The 16232-nt window shown below is 36.3% G+C and overlaps 1 protein-coding gene across 22 annotated transcripts in view; it reads left to right on the forward strand.

The window, feature by feature from the left end:
• The window catches only part of cac (cacophony), a 503311-nt gene that overhangs the window by 394614 nt on the left and 92465 nt on the right, over positions 1-16232 (forward strand). For all 22 annotated transcript variants that reach the window (XM_067783991.1, XM_067783979.1, XM_067783982.1 and 19 more), the window contains one exon: positions 6811-6993. In XM_067783991.1, the coding sequence (XP_067640092.1) occupies positions 6811-6993 (183 nt within the window). The remainder of the gene's footprint in view (positions 1-6810; positions 6994-16232) is intronic.

Consider the following 16232-nt stretch of genomic DNA (forward strand, 5'->3'; position numbering starts at 1 on the left):
GAACACTCCGTCAAATATCTGGAAATACAAATTCCTTTCTATATATATTCTACAGGATGTAAGTAAAATAAAAACAAAGTTACTTTAACTCAAAAAAATAGTTACAAAAATTTTCAAACTAACTTCCCATACCCAATACCTGCTATAGACGTCCTGTATTGTGTTTTCGTCAGCTGTCAATTAGCTAAGATAATAGTTTTATGATGAATATTGTTTTGTTAAAAATAACTTAACATTTTGTTCAAAAATCCCTTCCCTAATTTACCTCGAAATTTCTACACATCCTGGTAAATTTAATATAGAGGTAGCTTATATAAAGTTCTGAATATTTTTGTCTTATGCCAGATAATTCGCGCTTAAGTTATGCATACGCCGAAATATGTGAAGGTAGTAAAATCAACCAATCAGGTTTGCTGCTCTTGAATTAACACTTATTCCATAAAATTGATCGCATTGTGGTTATTTCAACCTAGTTTTTTGTCAAGAATAAAAATTTGTTTAGTTATTTCAACTGAAGATAAACTTTTAACCGCAAGTTAACAATATTCTGTAAATTTTACAGATTCTCAATCAATCTAAATGATTTTTCTATTAAAAGAACTGATTTCATTGGTCATTTCAACAGAGAACAACAGTCAATATAATGCAAATGCATAAGCTAGTTTTAAAGAGAAACTTACGTTCACGGTGCTCACTAATTTGTTCTTATGACAACCGTGCCATAGACATCTCTCCAGTATCAACAGCCTTCGCGGCTATTGTAATGTTGATGAAAATCTGTTAAATTGATATTTTCTAACGGTATTTTTAGCGTGACAGTAATAACTGTTAAGTCAACAGAGCTATGGCTATCGTATGAACAGATTTTTTTTTTTGATCAGTTAAAACGGTCAATAATTTCAACAATTTGTACGCAGCTTATTCAAAAGCTATTTGCAATGTCTAAACATTTACAGAAATATCTTTTAAATTGATCAGTACTTCGGTTGATTTTGTCAGGTTTTTTTTTTCAGTGTAAAGCTGAACATCGGTCGTGTATGAAAACTCCGACAATTTTCACACCCATACAATGATCAGTCATTACGTTAACTTAAGTAAGAAGTGGAAAACGGGTATTTTTAGTATTTGCTTAATTTTTAGAAATAAACATAAGATTAGTAAATTTGAGATACTCAACCTGAATCACACAAAAATCCTACAAATGCACCTTAAAACTAGATGACTTCACATCTTTATAGTATAGACAACATTCTATGTAGTTACCTAAAATTTATCCAGCATAAAAATTATTATCACTCAGGTTAGGTTTCGTTGAACTGACCGGCCAACAAAGACCTCACATAGCACATCCAGGTGTTCATAGTGTTATCAGAGGTTGTTTGATAACCAAACTGAAAAAAGCTACAATTACCAACCAGGACTTACGATATAAAGTAACTCTATCCTGATTTGTTTTATCCATCTAAAACAAAACGAGAAAACGAACATCTAGCAGTTTGGTAAATTTTGACATTTCGCCTTACACTTGTGTAATTAAACAAAACCAATGCAAAATGAAAAAGAGAGAATTATCTGTTGCACACCACACTCTGAGCGTATGTATCGAACAACTTTTTTGTTGTACCTGCCTTGGCACTTCCTTTTATTTTCACGGGAGAATAATCACAAAGTTTTTTATTTGAGAATGGCAGTGCCAATTCCACCAAGGCGAGTTCCACCATGCATGCATATACCACGGTTGCAGCCTACTACGTTCTGTGGTATCGGAGATTACCAATTTCCGAAATTTAAGACTTTGATTTATAATATGTATAGATTTGTAAATGTTTTTACAAAAAAAAAAAAAAAATTGCGAGAATGAGCAAAGCTAGGTGAAAACTGCAAAAAGTGCTTGTGTCGATACTTTTTTCCGTGAGTGTATATATTTGCGTTTATGGTAATTAATTAAAACTAATTTGATACACATTGAAGCACATATCTAAACCTACAAATTTCTCTTGACTATTTTAACATTCAACTTTCTCTTCATTGTTAATGCCAAAGCACTTAAGAGTTTATTATTCCGTTTAGTTCTGATACAGAACCACTAAAGTCTAAGAGGAAACCAAGCTGATGTTCGCTGCATGTTAGAATAACAACTGCTTTTAAACCTTCATGACACCTGGTATTCAATATTTATGCCTCAAGCGCGTTTAACTGTATCCTGAATTATGCCGTGCTGTGACCAATAAAGAAATCTGTTTACAGCACTGCATAACTATAATTTTCTTAAAACTATAAGATGGAGCGATCTTTAATGTCAATTTTACATTTTACTTTCTCTGTCATTATAGTTTAAGTAAGGTTGTCGTATTTATTTGACGCGCAGTGTATATTCCACAAAAAACCTATATGTATAGTATAGACCCTTTTTTCTTAACTTACTTAGTTTATTTCCATTTTATGTATCTATATCTAATGTTAGTTAGAATCCATAGTAACGCTTATCTGCATTGATTCTAAGCTTATTTTCCCTAAATGTTTCCGTATTTCAAATATTACTAACTAACCTACTTGGTATGCTGTTACGTAACAATAAATTTATAATACATATATATGTATATTTAAATAATTTAAATGATGTATATTACCGCTAGAAAAGTAACTTCGCTGCATCACCACTCTGCGTAGCATGCAAAATGTGTACTAAATATTTGCAGATTTGATCAGTCAATGTTGCATACAAGTAGTAGTGACGCAAGCGAAGCCATTGTCACAGTTACTTTTACATTCTACCACACATGCGCACACATACTTTGGTACTGGAACAAGACCACAAAAACCTCAACAAATTGAGGAAATCTGCTGACTCTTCGCTTTTGCCACTTTCGAAAAATTAAAACGAGGTCAAAATTGCGCCCAACGTTGGGTACGTATGTTGTTGATTATTTAGTGCAGTTCAATGAACCTCCTGATATCTGTTGCGTAGCAACTTACCAACTTCCTGAATTTTTGACAGTATATAACTGCCCGAAGTTTCAAACCCAGCGTGAGCTGCAGCTAGGCATTCGTACAGTTGGTGCATCACTGTTTCATTGCTGTCCGCCTCGTCAAAGCTCCTTTAGATGATATTAAAAGGGATCGCCATTCCCTCAGCATGCAGGTCAAGCAGCCAGTGCCCCGTGATTGTGGCAGTGATCCTAAGAATTTCTTTTCTCCACCTATTTAACAGGTTTTCTGTTCTCCTGCTATTGTAAATAAGGCTTCTTTGCTTGGTTATCTTGCCGTTGTTCGGGTGGTACCAGCTGTGGACCGCTATCTCCTGAAAACGACTATATATCAAAAACAATAGATGTGAGTGGATGATGCACCTCGAATGGCTTCGCAGTGTCCCTGCCTTTCCATTTTCCTTGCCTTTCCTTTGCCCGCAATTTTCCGTGACCACAACATGTATTAGCGCTATGTTTACGTAGTTAACTGCATCACGAGGTGACCTCTTGCAGCTGCTGACGGTCTTAAACAAAGTGATGGGGGAGTTAAGCGCTATTAATATCTGTAAAAAATTCATACCTCAAGCTCTCAGACCCTCTTTATGCCCAGATCTCAACTTGCAAGTTACGATTCGAGTCGGGAAAACAGACTTAAAACCATACCTTAAATTGCTCAGAGAAAGCACCAGCTACTACGCCGCAGCCCACTCTAGACCCATCGTTGAAAAGCGGCGTTTCGTTCTTCCTGTGCAGTCCCCTCTTGAAGGGGATCATACGACACCTGTCAATGTTTAGCGATAGCATGTGATAGTCTGATGACGGAACAATACCAGTATACCTTCCAAGGATAGCACTGTGACCATACTGCCTCGAGTTCTAACAGTCAGACTCAGAAAGCCTTGCAGCCGAACAAGTTGCTTTTCAGATCCATATGTAGTTGGTTTAAGAGTACTTTTATTACTTCAGCTTAACACGATCTTAGTGCACACCTTACCCTTCTTTAGGCAGCATCATCCTTTTAATATAATATAGTTCGTGGTCGGCGACAAATATTAGTATGGGTTCGATGACGGCCGAATATAGCCATATACAGAGGCTTATATACTCCGCCCAAATTGTTTCAAGCATTGTGTTCTGAATGCGCTCAACGTCAACGGTTTCGCTAGTGTGTAACAAAAGAGTTTCAAAAGATAACTTTGATCGATTTCGTATTTGTGGCCTACTTTCACTAGCACATTACCTCAATTTAAGAATCGTGAGATGTATTCGCTTGTGTGGTATGCGTAAAATATTTTGGTCGAAAGCATAATGCATATCACTACTTACGTACCTATAACTTGTGATTGCATTTGCGTGACAAAAAACCATTTTATTGTTCCTGACTAATGGACATGTTTATCGGTATATGACAATATTTACTATAACGACTACAGAGAAATTTATATTGATTTTTGTTCGTAGTGGTACAAGTATATGAATTTTCATTTTTTAAACACAAATTTTTACAATTAATACATGTACAAACAACATTCGATTCGTGAATGTGTGTATCAAACAAAAAATTAAATGTATGATGAAACATACTACGTAGCGAGCATGACCGTCGTTCGTTTGTGTGCATTGATTTATTATTTCGTAGCTAACGTGTAGGAAAAATAACCAGTTTTGAACTGGTGAGCTTCTAGTGAATTTAGAACGATTACTAGTACAAATTTTACGTATCAATGTCCTAGGCGGTAGAAATAGTTCCCGCTGCATTACCTTCTCTATATACTTACTATCGAACTAGTTCTTATTTGGTCCTTTAGGTGCAGTTGTGAGCTAGAAATTTCTATTACTAGTTACTCACTTACCTCCAGGGTAGCTGCTCGCGAATGTACACTTAAGAACGGCTTTCATCCTCGTTCCGTAGTTTAGTTATTACATGTCTTATTTTTAATTTCCATCCTTTGTCAATTATCTCCTTACATTTCTGTAATTTTTCAATGCTTTTTCTTTAACACCCTCTAAATTTTTTTATCACTGTAACTCTATTGGCTACGCATCGTTCCTGAAATTTTTCTAATAGCACTACAACAAGCATTTTCTTATTTATTTAAATAATGTTCCCCCTTTTTACTTCACAAAAAATTTCATTTAACTTTACATTTGTAAAAAAAACATTATTAGTATATTGTTTTTAAAAATTTTCTACTAACAAGCCATCTCCATTTTTACTTTTGCCAATTTTTACATTGTACGTAATTATGCTTATTTGGTCCGTAAATTTGTAAATTTAATATAACAATTTTTCTCCATATTTCTCACGTAAATTAAAATTTAAATTACTTATTATCATTGCATTTACTTAACCAACCATTGATTACATTAAAACTTTTGTATAGCAAAAATTTTATTTTTTTTAAGTTACTAATTATTAATTATAATTAAAGTGTGCGACAAAATGAGAAGAAAAACAAGAACTAACGCAGTACGAAAACTAGGGAAATGAAAACGCTGTACAACATTTGACTAGCATTTTGCTCTTTACTATTTTAGAGCAGGGTACTCTTTCGAACTGGCAACCTTTTTAGAGATCCAAACTCAAGCAATCTCAGCTTCCCAAGGTCTGCTCTACACATTCACTAATAAAAAGCTCGAGAATCTTTCCTATTGCATCCAATATACAAAGTGGCCTGTATAAGAACCAGAGAACCGGTCTTTGGCCTTTTTATGAGCGGGAGAAGATGCCTTTCTGGATACGTGCGTTAGTGAGATTCGGTAAAAACTGATGTTCTTGACCTAAATCTGGCACTCCATTGAGAATCGGGGACTTATTATCGGCAACTCTATGTGTGGCCTTCAGTACCCATTGCTCTGTTATTAGTGGGATTTCTATACCTTCGAGTTCCTAGCTTTGCTAAGACCAGAAGTTGTGTCTCGGAAAAAGACGATTTCGACGATTCTTCTAATTAGTATCGGACATGTAGGTTGCCCCGATTTCTGCCCTAACGAAGCATAGGTGGATCTGTCTTATAAGCCAAAAAGTTGATCAATCAGTCCGCCCATATGACCAAATAAACGAGAGCTTCAGCTTCAGCTGAGGAAATAATGCTCGCAATCGACAGTATTCAATATGTAACCTGTACAAAGATAGTGAGAAATTGTGAGTGCTTAAATATTGAAGAAGCCGTATGCACTTCTTATTTTCATACTTCATTATTATGTCTTTGTACTTCATGCATTTTGTCGCAATTTAAAATTAATTTAAAAAAAATAGGGGAGTTCAGAACTTTGTGCGAATGTTCTAGCATCATTGCATTCGAAAACTGGTGTAGTATATTTACACCATACACCAATAAAATATTGGACTATGCATTTGCTACGTCATTGCAAATAAGCAACACCAAAAACTGTAGTACATTTTCCAACATAGAATAGCAAAACTGAAACTATCAATTCCAAAAAAATTTTCCAAAAATATTTAATATTAGAAAAGTTTTTCCTAATCTGTAGCTTATATTTGCTATTGCAATGTTTCCATTACCAAATGCACAAGGCTCTGAGTTGTCTTATTGTAAAAATAGCATAACACCTTATGTTTTATTATATTTTTTAATTACTGTGTAAAAACTGTACTTACAGTTACTAAACTGCATACATATTAAAATTATCTACTTAACTAACCAACTGAAACTAGGAAAAAAACACAACTGACCAAAACAACAACTAATCTACAACACTGCTTGACATTGTATAAAAAATCAATGCACTAGTGCAAGAACAATTAAAAAGATATCTACGCTAATTAAATTTTTTTATTTATTTCTCTCATTTCTTTAAACAAAAAAATGTTTTACAGTCAAGCTCCATCAACGTTGGTTTTCTACGTTTATTTCGTGCGGCGCGTCTCATAAAATTGCTACGTCAAGGTTATACAATACGAATTCTATTGTGGACTTTTGTACAATCCTTCAAAGCACTTCCATATGTCTGTTTGTTAATAGCCATGCTATTTTTTATTTATGCTATTATTGGCATGCAGGTAAGTGTCTAATTATAAATATTTAAATATATTATCACTATATGCATAAATTTGTAACACAAAAAAAAAATAATAATAATAATTAAAAAAAAAAAACACAATATTGTTTATAAATTCTATACAACTGATTTGATATTGAAGTTTCATTATTTTTTTTATTAACATATATATAAAGTAAATTTAATAAATGTTTAAAACATTTCACATTTTGATCATCCTCATTCATTTTTTTTTTATTAACATTTCAAATTTTTTAAGGTTTTTTTTTTTATTTTTAATAAATAAAAATATTATATGGGTGGTTCGTTCGTTAGCTTATTTTATTTTAAAATATTTCTATAGTGTGGTGGATTAGGATATTGTTGGTTTTTCGTTTGATCATATACATACGTTATAGATCATGGATGCTATAACGCTTAGGAAAGTTAACTAGCATAGCATATTTCTAGCTACGTATACACCTTTATATATATAAAGGCTTTATTGATTACGAAGAACGCACTTTGTGTTCAAATAGTTATCTAAACTAAATACTGGTGATTCCGTACAAACATGATTTGAAATGAAACCATCTAAGTCAAGTTTAAAGTTAAAATAAATGTTAATTTCTTCAAACCGAAACTGCGCTGCACAACGAAAGAAGTTACCGCAATGTCATGCAAAGGTCATCAGCATTAATTGCTCCGATTAGAAAGTAAGCATATCATGAGATCAAATTTTTCTTCACCCATAAACATGGAAAAAATATTTTTCAACCTCCGAGGAATTTAGAGATGATATTCAGCATCTTTCGCTATTTATCTCCAACTTATGTCATTTTTTTAGTTCTCAAGTTGATATACAAAATCTTTCGCGAATTAACTATTCAACCTATGAGGAATTTATAGTTCTCAAATTGATATCGAACAACATTCTCTAATTATTCTTCGAGCTGAGAGAATTATTTACTTCTTAAGTTGACATCCAACATAGTTCGCTAATTATTCTCCAACCTATGAGAATATAATAGTTCTCAAGTTGATATTGAAAAACTATTTTCTAATTATTCTTCCAGCTGGGTGATTTTTACAGTTCCCAAAATGATATCCAAAATTGTTCGCTGATTATTCTCCAAGCTACGAGAATTTTATAGTTCTCAAATTGATATCCAACATCATTCGCTAATTATTCTCCAGCCGTAGAGAAATTGAAAGTTCTCAAATTGACATCGAACACCATTCGCTAATTATTCTACAACCTAAAAAAATTTGAAAGTCTCCAGTTAATATCGAACATCCTTCTCTAGTTATCATTCAAAATATGGGAACTTTTTAGCCCGCAGGTTGATATCCAATATAATTTGCTAATTATTCTCTAACCTATAAGGATTTGGAGTTCTCAAATCGTTCTCCAACTATCTAGTCTGTACCCTTAGAGAAATTTTGAGAAATTGATAACTTCCAAGTTTATATCCAACAGCATTCGCTAATAGTTTTCAAGTTGATACCCACATTAATTTTTTTCCAGCTTTAGAGAAATTGATAGTTCTCAAATTGATATCCAGCATCATTCGCTGATTATTCTCCAATCCAAGAGAATGTCATAGTTCTTAAGCTAATATCGAACATCGTTCTCCAATTATTCTTCAAGCTAGGGGAAGTTGATATCCAATATAATTCGCTAATTATTCTCAAATCTATGAGTAAAGTTGATATCTAACACCGGTCGCTAATTATTCTCCAAGATACGAGAAAATATATAGTCCTCAAGTTGAAAATTCAGTTCAAATTTATATCTGTCAACCATTATGCGTTTTTAGGGCCAAGAATAGCACGCTCTTCATGCGCATAGATTGTACCTGTACCTGATTATATTTTACTCAAGCATCATATAAAGAAAATCGCACGATATGGACCCACATTCTTGAAAAAACCGGAGAGTTTCTTCACTTTACAAGCAGTGAAATTGGTGTTGATCTATACCACTAAGTAAACGATATTCTGACATTTATTTATTTACTTACTTAAAACTTTCCAATCATAATAAAGCCTTTATATAGTTAGTTTCAATTCTTACTAGCCTTAATATATCCCATAGGGAATCATTCCTGTAGCCATCATTACTTTCCAAAAACGCTATTCGAAGAAGTTCATCATCATTTAAATATGAATTCGGCCACAATTAGTACAGCAACAATATAAATACATATTTCGAAAATTAAAATCATGCAAAATGATGATGGAAAGTCGAAGGCGTTCATGCGTACATACATATGTATTTACATACTAGAAGTTTACGCCGCAGATGAATATCGGGATTGCTGCCAATTTTGTAATTTGCGGTGTTATGAATGTCATTGGGATGGCTGCGACTTTTGCCGCGTTTCAATGTTTTGAACTTACTTGATTTTGTTAAACGGGGATTGGAAAAAAACGCTACATCATAACGAATAAGGTGACGCCTATTTCGAATAAACCTTGTAAATCTCTTTAAAGCATTTTCTTCCGGGATCAAGATAGGTTTGTTGGCAAACAGAATTGACGTTTTATTACAGTACATACTTTGTATACTTGCTTGTACCATAGTCATGATTTTGTTTTGTGCAACTTCTTTATGAACAAGTTCTGCGTTGTGATATTTTTAAAAGCAGAATGGCGATAACCTCTTTCTGGTAGAGTTGAAGATTTGTGAATATCTATTCTAGGGAATTCAAATGATTGTTGTCTTTGAAGTTCAAGTATCAGCCTTACACATATACAGATGAGACCTTAGCGATACCAAGTTTTTTACAGCTAGTGCTGGAACCTGCTAAGTACCAAAAACTAATGGAAGGCCCAGTGGCGTAGCTAGGTTTTCTTGCGCCGGGGGAAATATTATTTGGTGCACCTCCCCCCCACCCCTTCCTATATTACCCAAACAATATAATTTTATATATTAAAAAATGTATAAACCAATGAAGTCGTAAAATGGCACTGATTTAATGTTAATACGGCCATATTGTTCACGACGTGGACCTTGCACATAACACTACAACTGGACAGCCACTTCGATGGCATAACGTTATCATTGTGATTGTGAGTCATTCGAAATTACCTACAATGTACAAAGATGCATCAAAATCCTCAAATCGCCGCAACGGAGAGAGTTGCAGGGCTGCCAAATTTCCCACTTAGAACTGCCACGGAATATCTTCTTAAGACGTCTGACCACTGAGGCATACCAAAAGAAAATTGATTGATGGAGTTGCGCCTCCAAGGTAGATAAGAAGACATCTGCATAAGCGCTACGACGAGATCTGGTATACCATGATCCAGAGAAACACGAAGGCAGAGCCTGTGATTTCCTTCAAACACAGGCTCCCGCCTTTGCAGACATCACCGAAGAAGAATGCACACTTCCCAAAGATATGCGCGTTACTCTGCACAACTTCTATCTCTGTGTATGGCCCAGCCTGGTGTATAGCACCTTTCATGTATTCGTCTGTAATCTGGCAAAAAAATCTATAATTGCAACTTTTGTTTGCTAAAACCATATTGAAACTGCTCGATTCCTTAGACCTCCGTTACAGGGTTTTATTTAGAGTTTCTTGAGTGTTCTATTAACCCAGGCGAGGGATTTGTACAACAAAAAATAAGAACCATACATGGACGGACGGGAAAAAGACTACGCCGCCTAGTTCTGTAGATGATAAACAGGAAAATGTATATATGCGCTGCTCTCTGTATGTCATCAAAATAAAATCGGAATGTCCCACTTAACGCCAAAGTGGGAGAAAAAGGTGTCGGAAAAATTCTACTTCCACAAATTAATATTCCCCAGTTGGACTAGGTGAATCGTCCATCTGCGAAGACCTGCAACATCTCTAATGATGGAAGTAAGCTAAATGCTGGTATGTGCAAATTATGACCATGCATGGTTAATTCGTACAAATAAAAAAAAAATTTAACAAACTATAAAACCGAACTAAAAAAATTCATACCAAATTTTCGATTATTTTATTATTATTTTTTATCGGGCATTTGTAAATGTCAAATATGGTAAAATTTTTGTTTGTATCCTTTGGTTTGGCATTTCCACAAAGCTTTTGAGAGAGATTTAAAATTTTTTTTTAAATCATAAAATCATTATGGCCGCCGAGAAGAAAGAATGGTTTTACCTTCTTATATTTTTATCATAGGCTGAAAATATCATCTATGAGTAGACTCAAATACATATTTAATAATAATATGATTATAGTACAGTAGTAATAAAATAACTTAGTAATACTGAGATAGTCAAGTTTGGAAAAACATCTTCTCCATATTTCGATAAAAAGTTCTGTTCCACCGAAATCTGTATTATAAAATGCACCCAAGTCCTTACAATTTCGTCGTATTATCCCTGTTTAACAAATTTCCAACTTCTAAGAGAAATCAAAATATAAAATGAAGGTAATTTAGTCGTGTAAGCCTTGTACGTATTTTTTGTTAGAGACGATCGAGAACACTTTTCATGACGCGAGAAACTTCACATTTCAAAGACTCTATACTATTCTCCTGGCATTTTGCGGCGCCATCTTACACGTTTTACTATGTCGATATCCAATTTATCACAAAGATACTTCGCTTTTTCTATTGCTTCTTCACAGACAGTCTCGAATTTCGGATTCACTTTGACAGTTTTTGTTAAAGCATTTTTTAATAATTCCCATCGCAATGTTGAACATGAGAAAAAAGGTATATGCTTTCAATTATTCCACAACCTGTCGCAATTGTTCTTTATATATGCATGAATTTTTTAGTATGGAACATTTTTTCCAGAAATCAGTTATAATAAAAATACAAATTATCCAGGAAGTTCTGATTTGCGGACTATTTCGCGCCCCCCTGTGAGTAGCGCCCGGTGCATGATGCCCCCCTTGACGCACCTCACTACGCTTCTGGGAACGTCTGGCTGTTCGGAAAGCTCATGATGATAAGTTTCCATTCATAAGCAGCGGTGGGCAACGATAGTTACCAAATTGAAAATGTGCTAGTAAATTTCATAAGACAGTGCAAAAAAAACGAACAAATTACACAAATAATAAGTCAGTTCTTCAACCAAAACAAAATATAAAATATCCATAAAACTAATAAATAAACCAAATGAAATATTTATAGGTCATCGATACGGCGAAAAACCAAAAAAGAATTGGTTAATATGGTATGGTTATGGCTAGGGCGTTATGGTATAGCACCATTGACCAATTACATTGTGTCTGTGGCGCACTCAGCCGAACAAGCTCAGCAAATAAGTATAATAAAAATAGTACATCGAAAATACAGCACTGCGATTTGACATTGCTTTTATTCTTTTTCTTCGCACTTTCTCATTATTCTTCTATTCGTTTTCGTCAGACCGAGAAGTGCGCATTGAGACATCGAATTCATAAAATTTACATTTTCCCCATTGTTATCGCAAAATAAATATAGTTTAATTTAGCATAAAACGTGTTAATTATTTGGTGCGAGTCTACATATTGGTGACCCCGACAATCAAAATGCCTACTGATTAATCAAAGGAGAGCACCGAACAGACGACATCCCAAAACTCGCCACTCTCCTCGGCAACGGCACCCCCTGTAGCTAATGGAAACGAAATATCATGTGTTACTGTGAAAATTCCACCATTCTGGCATGCAAAGCCCGAGTTGTGGTTAGCACAGGTGGAATCACAATTTGCTGCAGCGGGAATCAGCAGCGATAGATCAAAATATCATACCGTGGTAGCCGCTATCGAGAGTAATGTACTCGCACAAGTAAGCGATTTAATCTTGCGCCCACCGGCTAATGATATGTACCAAACATTAAAAACGCGCATTCTTGAGCAGTTTGCCGATTCGGAACAAAAACGAATCAAAAAATTATTACAAGATATTGAGCTTGGCGACATGAAACCGTCACATTTGCTACGTGAAATGCGCCATTTGGCAGGATCTGAAATGAATGACAGCATGTTGAGATCAATTTGGCTGAACAGGTTACCACAGAATGTGCGCTCTATCATTTCAATTAGCAGCGAGCCACTCGACAAAGTCGCTCTGTTAGCCGACAAAATAATTGAGGTTAGCGACGGCCCGCAAATACATGCAGTCGCAGAACATAACAATGATGGCCGCTCGGACATGACCCGCAAAATGGCGGCATTAACAAAAGAAGTTGCTGAATTGAAGGTTCAGATAAAGCAACGTGGCAGGCAAACATGACGGTCGGTCTCGCGTAAGCGCTCGAGTAGCCCTCACAAAGGCGAAACGATTTGCTGGTGCCATAAAACATTCGGCGAAAAAGCAACCAAATGCCGAGCACCTTGTTCGCAGTCGTTAAACTGAAAACCCTGGCACAAACGGCGGTATGTGACAGGGCCCCTTCGAAAAACCGTCGCCTTTTAATTGTCGACCGAGAGAGTAAACTGCAATTTTTGGTAGACACCGGGGCAGAAGTTAGCGTAATACCTCCAACATCTTTGCAACGTAAAAATCCGCACGATAAAACGTTTCTATACGCAGCCAACAATACGGCAATAAAAACTTTTGGTGAACGTATTGTATGTTTAAATCTAGGTTTACGGAGGACATTTCAATGGAATTTTATTGTAGCTGACATTTCTCAGCCCATATTAGGAGCTGATATTCTAGCACATTTTAAGCTTCTCGTCGATTTGCATCAGCGTAAACTTATCGACAGCACAACGAACGTGTCGCAACTTTGCTCCGTCAAAATATTAAACGGGTACACAGGCCGGTTATCATTCATCAAAAGCGATATGCCTTTTCAGGACATATTGGCAGAATTTAAAGACCTTGCGCATGCAAGTAGAACGCCTATGAACATAAAACACGACGTCACGCATCATATTGTAACTAAAGGACCCTCAGTGTTTTCCAAACCTCGACGTTTAGCACCAGATAAACTTAAGGCTGCTAAAGCTGAAATCCAGTCGCTCATGGACGCTGGTATTTGTCGCCCATCAAGAAGCCCCTGGGCAAGTCCGCTCCATATGGTGCGAAAGAAGAATGGCGAGTGGAGGCCGTGTGGAGACTTTAGGCGGTTGAACAGTATAACGGAGCCTGATCGTTACCCAGTTCCGCATCTGCACGATTTCACGCACAACTTGCACGTTTGCACTATTTTTTCGACCATAGACTTACGCCGTGCATACCATCAACTACCAGTGGAGCCAGCAGACATTCCCAAAACGGCGATCACGACACCTTTTGGGTTATTCGAATTTGTTTTCATGTGCTTTGAGCTTCGCAACGCAAGTCAAACGTTTCAACGGTTTATGGACCACATACTAAGAGACTTGTATTTTGCATGGGCTTACTTAGACGACATCTTAGTTGCATCTAAGGACGAAGAGCAGCATCGGCAACACCTTTGTACCGTCCTTAAAAGATTGCGTGAGTATAATGTTATAATAAACCCATCTAAATGCATTTGGGGCAAGCCAGAAATATTATTTTTGGGTTACGTTGTCAGCAAACACGGGGTTACGCCACCAGCTGAGAGAGTGAAGGCTATCAATGAGTTTGAGTTGCCCAAACGAATCTGCGATCTTAGGCGATTTTTGGGTATGCTCAACTACTTTCGACGTTTTTTGCCAAATGCAGCAGTAAGCCAAGGCGTACTTTCAGGGCTAATAAAAGGCAACAGAAAAAATTACACTACGAAAATTATATGGAATAAAACCACATTTAGTGCTTTTGAGCAGTGCAAAAAAGAGCTTTCGGAAGCAACTTCGTTAGTTTTTCCGAAGCCAGGTGCACCTCTATCACTTACAGTAGACGCCTCTAGCCACGCTATCGGCGCCGTTTTACAACAAAAAAATGGCAACGAATGGCAGCCACTCGGGTTCTATTCTGAACGCCTTACAGCGACGCAGCAACGCTACAGTACATATGACCGTGAATTATTAGGCGCGTACAAAGCAGTCAGATATTTTCGAAACATGCTTAAAGGTCAAAGTTTTTGTTTATTCACGGATCATAAGCCGCTCCAGTTCGTATTCCAGCAAAAGCTGGAAAAAGCATCGCCAAGACAAATACGATATCTCGCTTTTTTAAGCCAATTTACTACAGATATTCGGCATCTACCAGGAAAAGACAACGTCGTCGCCGATGCCTTATCACGCATTGAAGCAGTACATGTCAATAGTCACATAGATTACCATAAATTGGCAGAAAGTCAACGTAACGATAAAGAGCTACAGAAGCTACTTCACCATAATACGTCAGGCTTGGTTCTTAAGCCATTTTCATCATTTGATGTAAAGACCGAAATTTATTGCGACGTTAGCACAGGTAAGATTCGACCATTTCTAACACAGCCATTTCGCAAAATAGGTTTTTTGTCGATGCACAACATATGTCATAGTGGAGCGGCAAAAACCATCAAACTCGTCGCGGAAAAGTTCATATGGCCTAACCTCAGAAAAGACTGCCGCCAGTGGACCAAAGCGTGCATCGCATGCCAAAAAGAAAAAGTATTTCGACATAATAAAGCTCATTATCTACGTACGTACTTGCAAATAAGCGTTTCGAACATGTGAACATCGACATAGTCGGACCTTTACCACCTTGCAGAGGATTCCGTTATTGCCTTACGTGCATCGATCGTTATACGAGATGGGTAGAAGCGTATCCTATTGAAAATATTTCGGGTGAATCTATAGCCCATACATTTTATTCGAATTGGATCAGCAGATTTGGTGTTCCCTCCGAGTCACTACGGATCAAGGGCGGCAATTCGAATCTTCCTTATTCCGTGAACTCAACAATATTTTGGGAATACAACATCTAAGAACCACGGCGTACCATCCGATAGCAAACGGCATAATAGAACGTTGGCACAGAAGGCTAAAGGCAAGCATCAAATCTCACCAGACGGAAAAATGGGTCGATGTTTTGCCCATAATCCTACTAGGTTATCGATCGGCACACAAAGAAGATTTAAAATCTACACCAGCGGAAATGGTCTATGGAGACTCTCTTCGTCTACCAGGAGAATATTTGCAACCATCTCAGGGAAGCAATGAGATGACTTCCGAACATGAGTTTACAAACCACCTTCGTTGCAAAATGCTAAGGCCTTCGCAAACGACAAATCATACGCGATCATCTCCATTCATCGAGACTGATTTGACTACTACGTCAGCTGTTTTTATAAGAACAGATTCTGTTCGTCGACCACTTCAACCACCATATGAAGGCCCTTTTCCGGTAATAAAACGATACGAAAAGTATT

This window comes from Eurosta solidaginis, chromosome 4 (assembly GCF_040869045.1).
Source record: "Eurosta solidaginis isolate ZX-2024a chromosome 4, ASM4086904v1, whole genome shotgun sequence".
Taxonomy (NCBI): Eukaryota; Metazoa; Arthropoda; class Insecta; order Diptera; family Tephritidae; genus Eurosta; species Eurosta solidaginis.